Source organism: Pogona vitticeps, chromosome 2 (genome assembly GCF_051106095.1).
Source record: "Pogona vitticeps strain Pit_001003342236 chromosome 2, PviZW2.1, whole genome shotgun sequence".
NCBI lineage: Eukaryota > Metazoa > Chordata > Lepidosauria > Squamata > Agamidae > Pogona > Pogona vitticeps.
Genome location: NC_135784.1, coordinates 54,589,073 through 54,607,671, shown reverse-complemented (window position 1 = coordinate 54,607,671; position 18,599 = coordinate 54,589,073). Strand labels below are relative to the sequence as shown.

At 40.4% G+C, this 18,599-nt stretch overlaps 1 protein-coding gene across 4 annotated transcripts in view; it reads right to left on the bottom strand.

Moving 5' to 3' along the window:
* The window catches only part of GRM7 (glutamate metabotropic receptor 7), a 568,639-nt gene that overhangs the window by 255,427 nt on the left and 294,613 nt on the right, over window positions 1-18,599 (bottom strand). For all 4 annotated transcript variants that reach the window (XM_072989463.2, XM_072989462.2, XM_020791423.3 and 1 more), the window contains exon 4: window positions 12,529-12,683. In XM_072989463.2, coding sequence (XP_072845564.2) covers window positions 12,529-12,683 — 155 coding nt within the window. The remainder of the gene's footprint in view (window positions 1-12,528; window positions 12,684-18,599) is intronic.

The window sequence follows — 18,599 nt, the reverse complement described above, 5'->3', positions numbered from 1 at the left end:
GATGAGTAAAATCAGTATCCCTTTCAGTGGGGAAGGCAAATTTCAACAGTTTCTACTGAAATGATATTAAATCATATGAAAAATGTTTTGAGAAGGATTTATTTGGTGCCAGAAAGACACTGATGTTGTTACCAGATGTACTTCAAGTGTCTTGTCCTAGATCTAACTCCGATACACAGGTAAGCATTGTTAAGGGCATTAAAAAACAAGCATACCTAACTCTACACTTGACTTGGAGCTAGTGAGACACAGCTGAAAAGGCCCTGCTCCACTTTGGTGCTCCGTTTCAGGCTGCAAAGGCACTTACAGAGGGGCTTTTGTCAATCATCCTAGCAGTCAAATGACTACACATAAGAAAAGTTACTGCTTAGACAGTGAGGTTTTAAGCCAATCAGTGCTTTATACATCAAAAACAAATTGGGCCTAAACTAGGCTCTTCAAAATGGGCCCAGATTTGGTTTAGAGGCCAATGAAAATGAAAAAGTGCTACCTTACAGGATTGTCAGTTCTAAAGGCACCAGCTGGAATCTCCAATCATTGCTGTATTTCTCCAGATCTCCAGGTTGGGACACAGATTCTAGGGCAAGGATCCCTAATATAATGTTTTCTTATTTTATATGAGGTGGCTTGAAATCCTGGGCACCAATCCACTTGTTTTGCTTCTGGCTGTGTTATATGCAAGCAATGGACTTATCATGCTGTTTTGAGTCACAGTATCAGAAAGCCTGGAGAAAACTCTCCATCCTGAACCATTGCGGGCCCACCCCACAATGCCACAAGGATCAAGTTGGAACCTGGTATCACATATTGTTCCTGAAATCTCATGGAACAGGATGCCACTCATTCCCATTCAAACTCTTGCTGCTTATGCTCATTTGTACCAAGTAAGTTTCTGACTAGAGATGGGGACGATTCACCATTTTGACGACTCACGTAGCACAAAGTTGAGTCCATGAAGTTATTTGTTGATTTGTGGGGAAGTTATCAAAAGAAACACTCCCCTGCCCCCCGCTGCCTCCCCCGCTGCCACTGCCCCCCCTGCTGTCACCGCCGTGCCACTGCTACCCCTTCCAATCTCCACCCCACCCCCGCAAACACCCCTTTCCTATTAAAAAAAACATTCTGCCTACCTCCACAGCCACCCCCCACAGCCTATGGCCCTACCCCCTTCCTCTCCCTACCTTAACCCCCTCACCCCACCGACAGCCCCTTACTGTAATAGATACCGGCGAGGTCCCCATCTGGCCTCCCAGCCACCGCGTGTAAAAAGTGAGGCTGGCTGCCCTTTGCAAAGATGGCGGTTGCAGATTCATTTAGGGTAGGGAAGCAAAGGGTAGCCTGTCATCTTTGCAGAGGGTAGCCTGGATTCCCTTAGCCTACCTTAAGGGAATCCAGGCTGCCCTTTGCAAAGATGGCAGCTGCAGCTTCCCTACCCTAAATGAAGCTTCAGCCGCCATCTTTGCAAAGGGCAGCCTTTCTTTAAGCCACTGAGACTATATCTGACTTACCTGGGAGTAGCCCACCCTCACCACCAACTCCAAGGAACTCCATTGAACCTGAGTATAACGCAACGTGTTCCTTAGTAACTTCCCTTGAATAAGTAAAACACAGGACTGTGGCTTGGCTCCTGAAGGCTCTATCTTTACATCTGAAGATTCTATTTAGACTTTAATTCTGTTTTCCTGTTATTTGAGAGAAGTATAATTTTTAATTACACTAATTATTCTGCATTACGGCTGTGTATCCCTTTTATTGTACTGCAAACTGAGGAAAAGATGAGATGTATGGTTGTACTGCCTGGAGAAAAGAGACAGTGAGATTGCCACATTAATACGTGTGAGTAATTAATCTGTGGAATGGTCTCAAGTAATGGGCAATGATAATCAACATCAGTTAGCAATAAAATCTAAACAAAGAGCCGGAGGCTTACATTTGACAACTTTTGAGATGGGAAGCAAATGACAGGAGACAAGTATTAATTTGTAAATGTTGATTATATGCCTGTTTTCAACAAAGGGGAAATAGATTGACCAATAAGGGGTGGAAACAGAAGGATGAGGACTATGGTTTTAAAGTAGATACTTGGTGTCAAAGGGTTGTACCTCACTGAGCACAAAAAGTTAATCCTTGTAGCTATGCATTTCTGTTATCATTCTCTACTGGCTCCCAGTTCTTGTCCTCATTTTGTGAAAACTAGGTGTCTTTTAGAAATAATACATGCTACAAAAGAAAGGACTGTGATAAGAATGATAGAACAGAAGGATAAGGACAGTTCTCTGGTTAACAGCTTATGCTGATAAAGACAAGAAGAGAATTGTACTACAAAGGCCAGTGGAAAAGAAGGGATCCTTTTTACAGAGCTGAAGACCCTGCTCCCTTTCTGAGGCCTTCTACAAACAGATTCACCAGAAACAGATTTCTATATTCTTTGCCAGTGTTGTTAAGGCACATTATACTTACATTCACCTTATGAGTTGCCAGTATTTTAACATTTGTAGGTGGATAAACCAATAAATACAGCCACTTTTATTTAAAATAGTGCATTGTGCATGAGGTAACCTCTCTGCTGGTGGTGTCCCATTCTCCTCCTTCGTCCACCTCCTCCTTGCAGCTGGAAAACGGCCTTGTGCCCTCCTGCCTTTTTTGCAATGGGGGCGAAGCTGATCTAAGATACCAGTTAAAAATAAAGAACCAGGCAGGAGGGTGACTGAAGCTGAACACAGTTGGTCCTGACTGCAACTGCTTATCCCACTACCTCCTCACCAGCATCTCCAAGCAGGAGAGCCAATTAAAGGCCTCTAAAAAATTCCAGATATAACCAAAACCAGTTGTATGGACCCCATACCATTCAAGGGAAAAGTGTAGTAGAATCAATCAGTAGAATGCAGTGTAGTAGAATCAATCAGTAGAATTACAGACACTGAAAACAGTCAAGAAGGTAGCAGTTCCTTCACCCCCACACCACTAGGGTCGTCCTTCTCCTTCCTGCTCCAGAGCTTAGAATATCTGATTTAAAAATACTCTTTGTTCCACAAAAGAAGTGCAGAGACTCACAGAGAATATCTGTAAGTCTGCCCCTTTCTCATTAACTGGCACTTAAAGTTTCAGTAACTCACTCTGAGAAATTTGTGGGAGAAAGAATGAAAAATATTACAGTTGCTTGAAATTCTGCTTTCTTTACTTCACACATACTTAGCAACCAACTTAACAGATCAACAGCAAACAAACAGTCACCAACCGAGGAAAGAGGGGGAAAAGAACTCTCAGCATACAGGTGGGACTTTATTTGAATTCAAAGACTGGAAGGAATGATTAGTGAATGATAGGTAGAAATACAATCACTTCAGCCCAGAAAAGTTCCTCACAATCACACGAACTATAGATAGAATGACAGGTTATAAAAACAACAACAAAAAAACCTCCAACTCTCCCTTCTACCCCACCCTGGGTGAATATATGCAGCAGGGTTGCAGCAGCAGGCTAAGGCTAGCAGATTTCTGATAGGAGGAGGCCGAGGTATACAATGTAAGAGGATTAGGAGGAGGGGAAGTGGCTAAGACACTGGGTCACTTTTGTAGTGCTTGACAGAGGCCATGAAAGTGATACTACCAGAAAGAACCTGAGACAAAACAAACCCAAACATTTTCACCATATACGTCCCTAATAGATGTGACACTAGTGGTAATTGACAGTGATGAGTGGTAATGCTGGTGCATGGAAATAAGAAGTGAGAAAATAGCAACAAGGTTGAATCTAGAAGCTCACAATTCTGGTTTACAACAGATTCTCAGTCCTTACCACCTTCAAAGTGACCAATCTCCGGCTACCTTTGTTCCTCCTTGCTTACATCTCCAGGTTTGCTATAAACAACACAGTATTGTCTTCTGATATGTCTGAAAAGGTCGGCAAGACATGTATATAATAATCAGAAAACTAGCATGGGGACATAAATTCATTCCACCTATGGCTTCCCACCATTAGATCTGCCAATGCATTCCTAAATCTGTTGTTTCCATTCTTCTTCGACACACAGGCAGACAAGGACACACAGACACACACACCAGGGTTCCATTGCCCACATACTGGAAATTGTAGAGGAGTCTGTGCTATGCTCATGCTCGCTTTCCCAGTGATTTTGGATTTCCCATTAACATGAGCAATCAAAACAAATTCTTTTCAGGGAACTTTTATTTTACCATTTGTTTCATATCAATACAGTCACATTACAAACTCCATGGGATAAAAATGTCCATTGCATATTATGGTCATAGAATGATTTCTACCATTTTTTTTAATAAATTTGATTAATTTCAAAAGCATAAATAAGCTTTTGAACAGTTGTCTGGAGAAAATGCAGTTCTGTTTTATTGATTTGACTTGGTTTAGAAATGGGCCCTGTTTATTGCTCATCAAAATCAAGGAGCTCTGATTAAACACCTTTAAAATGTAACCTTTTATAAAGTGATTATTATATAAGCACATTCTTTTAGAAACTTGCAAGGAAAATCTGACTTGATCCTTCCTTGTAATTACTTCAGACAAGACCATACTATATTAAGACTGATGTTAACTCATAGAATTTAATTCACATAATCTGTAGCCAACCCTTTGGGACACTGGAAAATCTATTACGTCCAACAAATGACGCTAAGTAATTACTTCTTTGAGACCCAGTTTACATAGACAGAATCATGGAAGAGAGGTTAGATCGAGCATTTTCCCTGGCAAAGGAGTCAGTCTGTTTAAAACACCCCCACACTAACACAGAACCATTGGCACTTGCAGAATGATAGGATATAAATGCTTAGCATCTAACAGCTGGGGCAGAAAACTTGTACAGATGTCTATGTAGGCTTGCAGAACGTACCACACAGAACATCCCTGTTCTTGTCTCATTTCAGAAACCATGGACTGCTAGACTACTGGTGAGTAGTTAGAGGTGAGACCACCAGGAGTCACCATTGTTCTCCAGTTAGGGTCAAGACAGAATCATGCCCCAAACTCTGGAGAACTGCTACCAGTCACAGTTGATAAATGTGGGCTAGGTGGACCAATGCTCTAATATAGTAGTAAGAAATTTCCCATTATGTTCCTAATGTGTGAAAGGATCCCTCCCCCCCACCAGGACTAGTGGACCTGCCTGTGACATCTGGCATTTCCAAGTCCTGCATAATTGTTATAGATCACAAGCTGAATCTGAGACAACAGTGTGATGTGGCTGTACAAAAAGGAAATACAATTTTAGGATGCATTAACAGAAGTATAAGTTCCAAATCCTGTGAGATACTAGCCGCCTTCTATTCAGCACTGGTTTGGCCTCACCTTGAGTATTGCATCCTGCTCTAGACACCACACTTTAAAAAGGATGCAAGTTCAGAGGAGGGTGACAAGGATGATCAGGGGACTAGAAACTGGAAACTATAAGGAAATACTGGAAGAACTGGACATGTTTATCCTTGAGAAAAGAAGACCGAGGAGAGATATGATAGCACTTTTCAAGTACTTGAAAAGTAATCATACAGAGGAGGGCAAGATCAGTTCTTGTTCATCCCAGAGCGCAGGGCATGTAATAATGTGCTCAAGCTACAGGAAGCCAGATTTCGGTTGAGTATCAGGAAAAATGTCTTAACTGTTAGAGTAGTATGACAATGGAACCAATTACTTCAGGAGGTGGTGAACACTTCAGCACTGGAGGCATTAAAGTGAAAATTGGACAACCATCTGTCAGATCTGCTTTGACTTGCATTCCTGCACTGAGGAGGAGATTGGACTCCATGGTCTTGTATGCCCCATACAACTCAATTATTCTATGATTCTAAAGTGTCCATATAAATGTAAGCTCTTCATATGCAATGATATGGTTAGAGGAGGTCTTCCGGGTCATCTAGTTCAATCTGCTATTCAAGGCACAAGACAAAACAAACACCACAAACCATAAGCTCCTCCCCACACACTACTAAATCCATTAAAAGGAATTATGGCTCCTATTTGCACTGTGGATGGTGTGTATCCATTAAGGTCACATATAGGTTTGCTAATGAATTTTGAAGAAAATGGTGAATATACTCGAGAGTATTCTAATTTTCCATTTTGAGTGTGAACAGAACACAGAATCATATTGAGGTCAGGAAAATCATACACTGAAGAACAAGATATGCTGCTTTCAGGTTTCCAGAGATAAACACCTTTAAAAAAAAAGACTGCACAAATTGAAATTCCCACTGAACTTAGTTGGAAAGTTTTTCTTGTCAGTTTAAATCCACCTGACCCAGTTTTCACTTTTATGTATCGCTATTGACAAGTATCTTATAGATAGCAAGGCGAGTCGGTACAGCACATACCTTTATTTTTATTCCTTTACTTGACAATCCCCTGACCACCTTCAAAGATGAGAAAATTCTCTTAAGAAATAAGAAATGTATGCAAGAAGAAAGAAAAAAGAGAGGGAAAGAAATGTAAAACAAAACAAAACCTTGAAAACAGCCCAGCATATAAAATTACAAGAATAAAAATAGCTTCTAAAAACAGTACATAACATCTTGAGAGCGTCATCACGCAACTTTCTCATACTGCACTTGAGACTTTGATATGGTGGATAACACTGAATATCTATCACTGATATTTACTGAAGGGTAAGCTGACTCACAGGTTATGGAACTTCAATGCTACACTGTGAGCTTTGCATGCAGAAAGCCCTGGATTTAGTCCCTGGGATTTCCTGTTAAAAAGACCAAGTACCAGATGATAGCTAAGACCTCTGCCAATTTGGAAAAGTTACTACCAGTTTTTGTGGGCAATGCTGAGTAATGTGGACAAATAACCTAACCTGGCATGTCAGCTTTCTGTATTCAACCTATCTCACCTATCCAAGTTCATCTTCATATATATCCAAGCATTGGATAACCAAGATAGCTTTTTAAATGTGATTGATCTTACATAACAACCACTTACAATAACAACTTTTCAGGACATAACAACAAATGCCTATAATTTAAGTTGAGGAGAGAGAAAAAAACTCTCACTGTCTCTGGTAGTTATCATGACCCTTATACAAATTTATTGGTAGCCTTTGAGGAAAAGTCATTCTAGGAGTTAACAAAGATAATGTTGAAATGTCTCTTCTCATTTCAGTTTGAGGTATAATCTAATGATAAGGCAGAAACATGGCAGTTTAATTTATAAAACTTCATGATAAGGCTGAAAAAGGAAGAAAAAGAAAAGAAAAGTAGCAATAGTCTTACCAAATAATTCTCTCATCAATGTGATTGACACCTTATAATTAACACACAATGCCCTAAATTCTTATCACAATCTGTTCTCAAACAGGTATCCACAGCGAACTTAGAATAAGATACCATTGCTATAGTGATGGTGAATCTTCTACAGTACATCCAAGTGCCAATAACACGTATCACTTTCATTGTAGAAAAGGAATTGCGCACTGATTCAGTTGCACACATGTCTAGTGACAGCCTATCTTTTCCCTGGTATGACCTGGCATCGCACCTTAATAGCATTCCATAGGTAGTCTTACCAAGTAGATGACTGTGTTTGTCATCACCCCCCCCCCCTTATGAAAATAAGGAAATCATACAGTTCTCTGTGGGAAAGCCCACATCACAGGGAAGTTTCTACATGTGGCAATCATGCTCGCCATCCCGAGGCCTCCTTCCATAAGCATAAACATCTAGGCAAGTTGTTCAGGTTACAAAGAATGTTCATGAATATGAACATTCATGAATATAGCCATTCATGAATATAGCCACCAGTTGCCTTTCTAAGGAAACATGCAGTGGCTTCTCAGCTGCTTAGAAGATGCCATTATCAGATGGTCCACCATGCTCTTCCCAATGACAACATATGTCTTCCTTCAGATACTGCAGTTATGTTTACAGTCCTTACAATATTGAAGTGCTGTAGCTTATCTTACTTGTCATAATGATGGAGCCACTGAAGAAAAAGGAAAACCTCTCCCTACACCTACACCTCCTCCACTTGCTTACACCTCCTCCACCACACCATACCCCAGTTCTCAAGGTCTCCAAATGTTTGGAGAGTCTCCACATATAGTAAAGGCTTTCATCTTCAGATTGTTAATTTCCTTAACAACAGAGGGGCTGCTACCATTCCTCAGTTCTTCATATGTTTGGACGAACACAGAAGGCAGCATTAGGATTTCAATCTGTTCCAGTATCCACCAGTTAATAAGGAGGTTGCAATGCATCTCTGCAAACTCTTGTCTTTACAATGACAATAACCACAACTCACTCTTTCATGGAGCTGCTGTGAGAATGAGGGTGTGTGTAACTGGAATCACAAAGCACCTCTCCATATAGGTCAGTGAACAACTATAAAAGCAGAATATATAGGAAAGAGATGAGATGGCCAATTAGTATTATTATTTTAACAAATAAAACTGTGTTCGTCCAAACTGTAAGAGTGTAAGAACAGTAGAATTTCTTATAACTCTGGAAGGATATTCTTATAGCAGAATGTACATAATGAAAAGAAATGCAAATATTTGATCTTCCTTTGCGTGAAAAATGACATGCTGTATCATATTTTAAAGAATAAAATGCATTGCCCACCTCTCTTTGGAGAGATGGCCTAACAATTAAGAAACATAAAGCTATGAACTGACAGAGACCATTCTCTGTTTACACAGGAGCCCTATTGAGACATTACAAAACTGAATGAAATGGTGAGTCACTGACAAAGAAGTTTTCTTCTTCAGACTATCAACCTCCCAATATAGTGGACAATATAAATGACAATAGAGTGGCGAAAGGCCTAGCACCACCACATATAAACTGTTGTTAACTTTTAGAGAGAAGTTCTCAAAAATAATCAAAATATATGTATTCTGACCCATAAGCTTTATAATTCTTCAGAATGCCAACTGAAAGAGGCCAACTGAGTGGCGATTCCACATTGTACTAATATCTGTAGATAGATATGTATTAGTCTGCATGGTGAGTGACTACGTTTTAATTAGCTGTTGTAGATTGGATGTGTGCCAGGAAAACTGGTTAGTACATCAGTTCTACAGAATAGAATCTGGGTGGATGGAAGAGAAATCTGCAAAGTAGTTTACTTCATAAGCATCCTTCCGTCTAGAGAGACTATGGTAATGTGTTCTGTATGGAGGACTTGCAACAGCGTCTAGTGTTTTGACGCTGTACACAAAGCTAGAGTGTCCTCTCCAGGGCATGAAGCCTGGGTAAAAATAATATGGAGGATAGGCTGTTACCCAAGCAGCAAATTCCCCCCTCTCCATGTCGCTGAAATAGTCCAGTGGAAAGGCAAGAGCCAATACAACTGGTTTCAGCGAAGTCACAGAAGTTGGCAGAACGACACGAACTGCCTTCGGGACTCCAGCTCCAGATTTTGCCTCTAGGTTAACTCCTGAAGCCTTTTCCATTGTTGGATATAGCCACAAGGCAGTGGAGGTTTGAAATTGGAGTTTTCCTTCTCCTAGATGGGCTGCCTTCCCAGGCTAGCGAGTCCCACCTACCCAATTCCAAAGAAAGGTCACAGGGGAGACATGGGTTTCCTGACGATTTTGTTTTGGGTTTTTTTTAATAAAGATTTTTTTTAAGAGAGGAAGTTTTCAGAATAGTGAAATTTGAAACAAAGGTTGGATGTGATCTTGTACTCCTTCACAACCAAGCATGGGAAAGAGGATAGGAATAATTTGTCCTTTCTGGAAAGCATTTAACCATTCTTAGGTATTTATTCCATTATCCTTATGGCAGTTCAAAAGCATGATTAGTAGTAATAAACAAAGCCTTGTTTGTCATATATTTTATGCTGGTCTGTAAATGGTAAGAATAATTAGGCTGAATATTTTTGTATTTCTAAATCTTTTAGTTTTACAGCTGTACAACTTTTAAGTGACCAGCATTTGTGCTTCCTGCCCCCCCCGCAAGATTGCCAGAATGCTGAGACTCCTATATACTCTCTCAACCCTTCAGTGCTGCCTGCTCCTTCCTGCGCCTCCCTCCCTGCTACATGGGCTTCTTCTTCAGCACCGACTGCTCTGAGTCCCAACAGAATGTTTACAAGTAACACTTCCCAAGGGGCTGGGTGTCACTTGCATGCTATGCAAACACACTGTCCGGATCAGCAACAGAAACAGAAGCCTCCATATGTGTCCCCATTGTTACCGTAAGATTTGCACAGACAGTGAAAGCTATGCTAACAAAGGAATCCCAGGTTGTGAACAACAAGGAGACTTATAGCGACTGTTACATCTAACAAGATTTATTTAGCATGAACATTTGTGGATGTAGCCCACTTCTTTGGAAGTATGGAGCACAATTTTTAAGCTCAGCAGTTTATGAGCGTGCTAGTTCTGCTTAGATAGCAGGGACAAAGTGAAAGGGAATAACAGAAAGTGCTAGGTGTATTACGGTCATGATGAGCTTTCAAAGGGCTGATTAGCATTAACATCCTGGCAATGGTGAGGTCAGCTACACAAGAAGGCAATTATTCTTCAGGATATTTAAAGAAAGGTTCTGCTCACCAGAATGTATTTGTTTTGCCGAAAAATAGAAGTGGCCTGCTTTGTCTCAGAGAAACAAATTGTTGTGCTACACACAGTAAACTGAAGCAAGGAAGTCTACATGGAAAAACTGATTATATGATTTTTTTTTTAAAAAAATCTTTATTTAAGCCAAAAGAGATAGAGTTAAATCTCTTGATGTGTTCTTGTTCAGCTCTTTCCCTACATAGTTCATTTATGTCAGGATAACCACCCTGTTGTCAGAGACAAAGTTTGTGACCACTGTAAATAATATAATTGTCATTGTCTGTATCTCATTCTATTCTGTCCCACTGCTCCATAACCAGAAACTTTTGATATATGATCCAGTATTTCATTTCCCCCCATTTGTCTGATGAAGTGGACTTCATCAGATGAAAGCTCACATCAAAATATAGTCGTCTTTAATGGACCACATGCTTTTGTCTTGTTTTCTTTTATTTTGCTTCTGGTTTTTGCCTGATAACTGATTTTACCATTCCCAGGATGCTATAGGCCAACCAGTCTTTTCCATGTTTATAACCAGTGTTAATAATCTCACATTTCATTCTGTACACCTTTCTATAATCAGAACCAGGGTGCATACAATGACAATATTCAAGCCATAGGCTTGAATATTGTACTGCATGCATTTGGGGAACTGGACTATGTGTTTGTCTTAAAAACGTTGTAAGTCCCTTTCCTGGTTATGCTGCAGTAGACTGATATGACCACCTTGTAGGAAAAAAACAGTCTGAAGACTCCTCAAGACATTGCTAATGTAGGAAATCTCTAAGCAACAATAACAGCTGGACAGGATATAACATATCAGGAGGATGCAATACCCAACAATAACCTCTTGCTGAGTGATTATGTATACATTTAGCAATAATCTCTCTTTACCACTGTCATATTTTCAGCATAATTATATCCTTCATGTGGTTGTCCTAACAGCACTGACTGTGAGACAGGTATTTTATGCAGTCACTATGATATCAGTGCCTTACACACAGGATTTTCAGAATGCTGTTTGCAAACTTCTGACATTCTTTTAACATGGTGACAAATTCTGAGCTGTGGAAATAACACATTTACTTATTTTATTTAATCAGCAGCATCTGCAAGAAGTTGATCTCACTCAAATTAGGTTGAATTCATGACGGGCCTCTAGAAACCTAGATGTATTTTTACACCAGGTCAGGCAACTCTGACACTGCAGAACAATTTGGCTGTGTGGTCCATGGGGCTCCCAGATGTTAAGGTCTTCCTCCACGATCACATGGTGCTGTAAGGATAGGGGCTCTTTGCCTACTCATGTGTCCCCATGTCGTCTGGTCAGGATGGGTGCATATTATATAAGGGAGCCCTCCCCTCGTATTGGCCTTTTCAGAAGTCATGCATCCCACCCGGCAGATCCAGTATAAGAATAGCTCAGGACCAGATAGAAAATTCTGGCCCATCTTATCTGCACTGAACAATAGGTGGGTGTGAAGATTTTGATGGGCTGACCGCAGCTGTTATTGTTGTCAAATAGGCCACATTGGTGGGTACTCTGGAAGAGCACATGTTTTGGTGAGTTCCCAAGGGGGACCCAGGAGAGTGCCAGCCCATTCAATATCCGTCTGCTTTGGATCCTGACATTTTGGTGCCAGAATGGGGATGGGGGGGCAGCGGGTGGCAACACAAAATCTGAACTGGCTAAAATTCCACTTCTAATTTGGAAAAAAGAGAGGTCTTTTGAGGTGCAAGGAGAGGCTGTGTCTTATTCACAAGGTGGATACTCATTTCTGGAAACTTCCGGGAGACACAATTCACTCATTTGCTGGTCTGATTGATTGAGAGTAAATGGAAATCTGGAAGAAGTGTGAAGGGGTCACAAACGCAGGCTGAATTAGGCTCCATTGGTCACTTTTGCTTTTCCTGCAGTCACATTCCCAGTTTACATGTATTAACAAAGGATTAAAGATATATATGATACTAAGAGACAAGCAGGATGAGACCCTTACCTTCTATGGTTGCACGCTTAGGCAAAATAGTGATGGCCCCCTCAGCAACATCTTCCTGATGAATTACTGGACTCATTTTTGAGCCCCAAGTATCTGATGCAACCCAGAGGAAATGGCCAACTTGATCAGTCCTTTTTGCTGCTGCAAGGATTTGTCTGTAGAGAGATATATAGGAAATTTACATAACTATAAAGAGTGGGATGAGAGAGAGAGAGAGAGAACATTATACTTATATATTTATTCACTTGGGAACAACCGCAAGTAGAAAATGGTTGCTTAATGAGCTAAAACAATGCATCACTGTGACTAGAAGTTCAGAGGTTAAAAGGGGGGAAAATCCCAATCTGTTTCATTGGGATGCTTTCATATTTGCTTTCCATTGTTTCATGGCATCAGATGTTAGCCTTGTACAATTGTACAATCAACAGAACAATCCAATATTGTTAGGAAGCAGTTATATTATTTTGCAATTAGCAGGCTTTTTTAAAGGAAAAAAGATTCCAGGTCATTTAGAAATGTGGAACCTTTTGACAATGCTATCTTCAACAACACAAAATCTTCCCTGTACAGATTTAGACTTCAGTATTACTAAAGGATACACAGAACATGATCTTCTCTATCATAGTTGCCAGACTATCGGGGTCTTCTCAGCCAAATTGACTATGCTGAGCTAACTGAGGGACTAGCCCCTCCAGGGAGAAGGGAGTCCTTTCCAAGCTGCCAGTGTTCAGGCTTCTGTGGGAGGACTGACAAGCCAAACCAGCAAGCAAACCATAAGACCAGAGAAAGGACAGCATTCGGGGGGTCTATGGCCATCCCAACTGCCTTCCATAAAGCCTTTCATCGACAGCAGCAGCGCATCTTTGAATACTTGTTACTGGAAGATCTAAGATAGTCGTATGTAGGGGAAGGAGGTGTCTTCTTCCTAGAAGCGTCCTGCTGGCTAACACTGGAAATAGAATGTTGGATTCGAATCTCCTGCCCTGATCCAATAGTTCACATTTTTCGCTCTTTGTCTCGTGATCTACTTAAGAATGCAATCGTTCTGCCAGATCAGAGCAAGGCCTAATCTGTCCAGCATTCTGCTCACATGTTAGCCAACGTGTTGTGGATAGGAAGCAAGATGTGAGTGGAGCAGCACTTTCCTGCTGATGTTTCCCTTCAACCGGTATACTGAGGCACACAGCGTCTGATACTGGAGGTAAAATATAGTTTTTATTATCAGTGAGTAGTACTATTCTTATACTCCACAAATTTGTCTAATTCCCTTTTATTTAAGTTGGTAGCTATGTCTACACCTTTTAGTAATACTATATGAAGTGCTGTACCTCTTTGTCTGTTCTGAACAGGAACTGCACCTCTTTTTCTACTCTGAGTAGAACAGTGATCCGGCCATTCCTGATGTTTATTGGTGGGGCTTAACCTTTCACAGTCCTTGATGTTTGCACTAAGTGTCAGTGGTGCTGTGGATAATCATTTATTATATATTTTATTCACCCTGCCTTTTTCCTTAAAAGGACCCAAGGCGGCTTACATCATTAGAAGGCCCAAGCCTGGTCTCCTGAGCATTTTTTTTTTACAACAGAGCCCTAAAACAACACAGGCATAAATTACTGCATGTAAATGTAACATACATCCAAGGGCCAATGAATATTTACTATGAAACTGATATTTCATTCAACATTTCATTCTGTTTCCATATGTCTGATGAAGTGGACGCGCCCACAAAAGCTCATAGTAAAATATAATAGTCTTTAAAGTGCCACATGTTTTGTTTTTGTTTTGTTTATTTGGATTTTGCCTGATATGCTTACACAGACACACAGGATACCTCTTCCAAAGCAGAACACAACCATCCAATGTGAAAAAGAGGCAGCCAGTCACTGAAGAGAAAAGACTTTGCCTTTGGTGAAACACAAGCGGTGAGAGAAGAAACCAGTCTGTTTTCTCACAGTAGTAGAATCAGCACTACATAGGCATGTGAATTGGTGATCCCATTGTAAATCGGGAGGAGCTGTAAAGCAAAGAACTATCCTTCATTGAGAATGTTACAGTTAATTTCTTGTGTGTGTGTTTTAAAATAATCTAATAATCTTAACTAGGTAGATATATGCCCTAGTGGGCACACAGGAGAGGAGCAATGGCATGGCTGCTTCTTAGAGAGTCAGGAACGAAAGGAAGTGAGGCTGATAGGTCTCTTTGTCTAACAGTAGTTGTAGAAGGAAACAGAGATTAGAGAATCAAAAAGATCAAGAAGCCATCCTTGCTCCACTGCTCTTGAATTCACTTTTGCTCATTTGGGCTGGCTAGGAGATAGAGGGGATGCTTGGAGGGCACCAGGCCAACAGGTAGAAGGGAAACTGGCATCTACTGGCAAATTCTGAGATGTTCTAAAGTGAATCAGCAAGTGCTTTTTCTATATCCTGGAACTACAAGAACAAACAGTATTTATGCCATAAAAATGTACGTCTTCTTAACCCTTCAGTTTTCTTATACATCCCAGGGGATCAACATATCCCAAGGGTTCAATGAATTTGATACATTGTATTATATTTATGCATTTTAAGTGCAAAACATAGCTAATTTTCCTCATAATTTATCTTTATCTTTGTTTTATATTTCCTCACATTTCTTGTTCTGTCACCATAGTAATTTCAGTGCTAATTACTTCTTTGCAGTAGAATATAGACACATGGGTCCAGAGAGATTTCACTGTCATTAATTTTATACTGGAGAAAACACAGCTATCCCACTTTGCTTTGTACTGATTAGGCGAGTATGGAAAAGGCTGTTTGGAAAGATTGCTTCTACCCAGTAGTCAGAAGAATAAAACGAATATGTGGGCCTCTCATCTCTTGAAAGAAAGAAAAAACCCACATGCGCACAACATCAAAGAGGTACCTAAATATAGCAACAACTTTCTCAACTGTTATGAGGCATTGACTGGAGGGGAAAGGGGGAAAATGGTGGCATGAAGCAAGATGTTACAGAATGAAGCTGATTGGATAGAATGCAGAATGATTATTGATACAGTACAGGTCAATAGGCTGCAATAGCCCTACCTATTGACCTGCATTCCAGCGCTAAAGCAATAACAATCACAAACAAAGCAAAACAGTAAGACATGATAATAAACAATAGCCTGACATAATGCCTAATGCCAAAGTAGTACAAAAAAGGAAACAGTCATAAAGACTCTTTTAATTGTGTCCACTTCTACTTTTATAAACTATCGTTTCATAAACTGGAGAAATTACTGCTGGATAGCTCAGTGCTTTAGGTATCCGGCTGCAGAGCCAGAGGTTGGGAGTTTGATTCCTTCCTCTGCCATCTTGACAGGGGCTGGACTCAATGATCCATTGGGTCCCTTCCAGTTCTGCAGCTCTGAGATGATAATAATGATAGTTACTTTTGCCACCTTTCAAATGGCAGGATTAGAATTTAAATGGTATGTTGACATAATTCATCAGAAAATCCTGCCCTTCAAAAAATGGCATTATCAGCTGCTGCAGACCAGCGTCCTGTTTTTCTTTTCCAGTCCATATAAACAAGAATAGATTCAAGATTGCAAATTTGAGGCAATTATAGCATTCAGTGTAAATTTGTTTGATCCATGTTTTAAAATGTCCATGCATGCTCTACTCTGGTTTATCAATCCACTACATTTTCTTTATCACACAGTCAGCTCACTAAGCTGAAACACTGGCACCACATTTGACAAAGTATTTATGCTGGTTGGAGATTTCTTATGCATTCACACATACAAAGCATTTCCTATGAATTCACTTCACTCTTCACTGTTCCATCCATTAACTTACAGAAATACAAATGGTATGTCATCACACTGACACCCCTTGTTCCCATATTAGTGTTCTGCTTTTGAAGTGGGAACATAGTGAATTTTTCTTGAAAGGCTGGGAGGGGGTATGTTACACTAGGTATGTTTGAGCTTTGGACTGCTCCAAACATTCACACTGGCCCAAATCCTGTTTGTTAGTGTAGCAGATTTGGTGAGTTAACTTCTCCATAAATTCCATTGATTCAAATAGCCCTACACTACCTGTGACTTACTATGCTAAAGTAAGTTGCTGTTAGTGTAGGCCCATTTGTATCCATGGAACTTACAGAGTGCATGACTCACCAAATTACCACAGATTCAATGGGCCTACTGTAATGGGATTTACTATACTATGCAACAGGATTTTGGTCACTGTCTGTACCAAACTAATACAGTGGTACCTCGCTAGATGACGACCCCGCTGTACGACAAATCTGCAGGACAGTGACTTTTTGTGATCGCTATAGCAATTCGCAAAACAGTCGTTCCTATGGGGAAATTCCACTGGACATCGATTAGGTCCATGCTTCGCTAACCGTTTATTCGCAAGGCGACAATTTTTCTGGCTCCGCAAAATGGCTGCCCTGTGTTTTCTGGACCCGTGCTTCACAGGGCAGCCATTTTAACAGCTGATCGGTGCTTGGAAAATGGCTTCCCCTATGGGTGATCTTCGCTGGACAACGAGGTAATTTCTCCATTGGAATGCATTAAACAAGTTTCAATGCATTCCAATGGGGAAAGGCTTTTCGCATGACGACGGATTATCATCGTCATGTGGGGCACCACTGTAATGCAAATAAGGAGGAGCCCAGCCTAGATTCATGGATATGCTGAAGAGAAATATCTAAATATTAAATGGATGTTGATCCCAGGATCAGGGGAGGCATCTTCTAATTATAAATTCCCTTGAGTTCAGATGAGTGCCATGAAAATGCTTAAAAAAATTATATTCTACATTGAGCATGCTAAACTCCCCCATATAATATTGGATTTATTCACAAGCTCAGGATTTCAAAATATGAGGGGCTCCTGAATACAAAACAATGCAATTCTAGGTTGGTGACCCTTAAATCTAACATAGCTTAGAGCCCTGAAATATCGGCATCTGGCCCTACTTCCATATATTCTATTATACACCCAAAGTGGGAATATGGATATCTTGATTCAGATAAAAGTCAATTAACCTCTTTGCCCCTCTGCCTGTATGCATCCATGAAAGAAATGAAATACCCCCAAGGTTATCGGCTGCAACTGAATATCGAATAGTTACTATTCAATAGTACACCAACATAAAATTGCTCATGGGATCCCCACAGCTGTAAAAAAAAAGTAAGTGTGTAGTCCATTTCCCCTTGAGACTGCATTATAGAAACAAGCAGTGGGTTGGCATAATTACATTACATATTGTTTATGGTGGCTGTAGTTGCCTTATATATCAATACCCTTAAGTAAGTGATAGGACCGTGGGAGTTAGACTTTATGCAATACTGAAAAGCGAAGACACAGGAAAAGAATCATATATTTAGCATGAAATGGAACATCCCATTTAAAAAAAAATTCCTATACAACAGAGTGATTCCTATGTAATGGCAAAACTACAGTTTAGGTCCGAAACTTGAATGCACATGCTTCTTTTCCCTTCATGATGATAATCCTTAACCATTTTCTGGATTACAAACTGTGGGTTGGGTCTATAGAAGCCTAAGTGGAAATCCTCATGCAGTTTTCATTAAGGGCACAAGCCTAACTCAGGGCCTGATCACACCTACCAAATGAACTCAGTTATACTGATTTGGAGGACGAGATGGCTGGACAGTGTCATTGAAGCTGCCAACACGAATTTGACCCAACTCCGGGAGGCAGTGGAAGACAGGAACGCCTGGTGTGCTCTGGTCCATGGGGACACGAAGAGTCGGAAATGACTTAACAACTAAACAACAACAAATACTGATTTGGCTGGTTTTTTTTTTTTTAAAGATTGTTTCATAAATTCCCAAGCATATGACACAAGACCATGATCAACTCGTTTTCCCAACCAGCAGTTTATTTCTGATTTATATTTCCCTTTCCTGGGTGGGTTATTTTATTTTGTACTGATGATAAATCGCTCCATTCCTTACCATTTTGGCCTGTGTTAATGTTGCTGAAGATTTATTTCCTTTGGAAAGGGATTGAGTTTCTGGGTGCTGTGGTCACTTCATGGCCACTACACTTGTTCCTTAGGGAAAAAAAT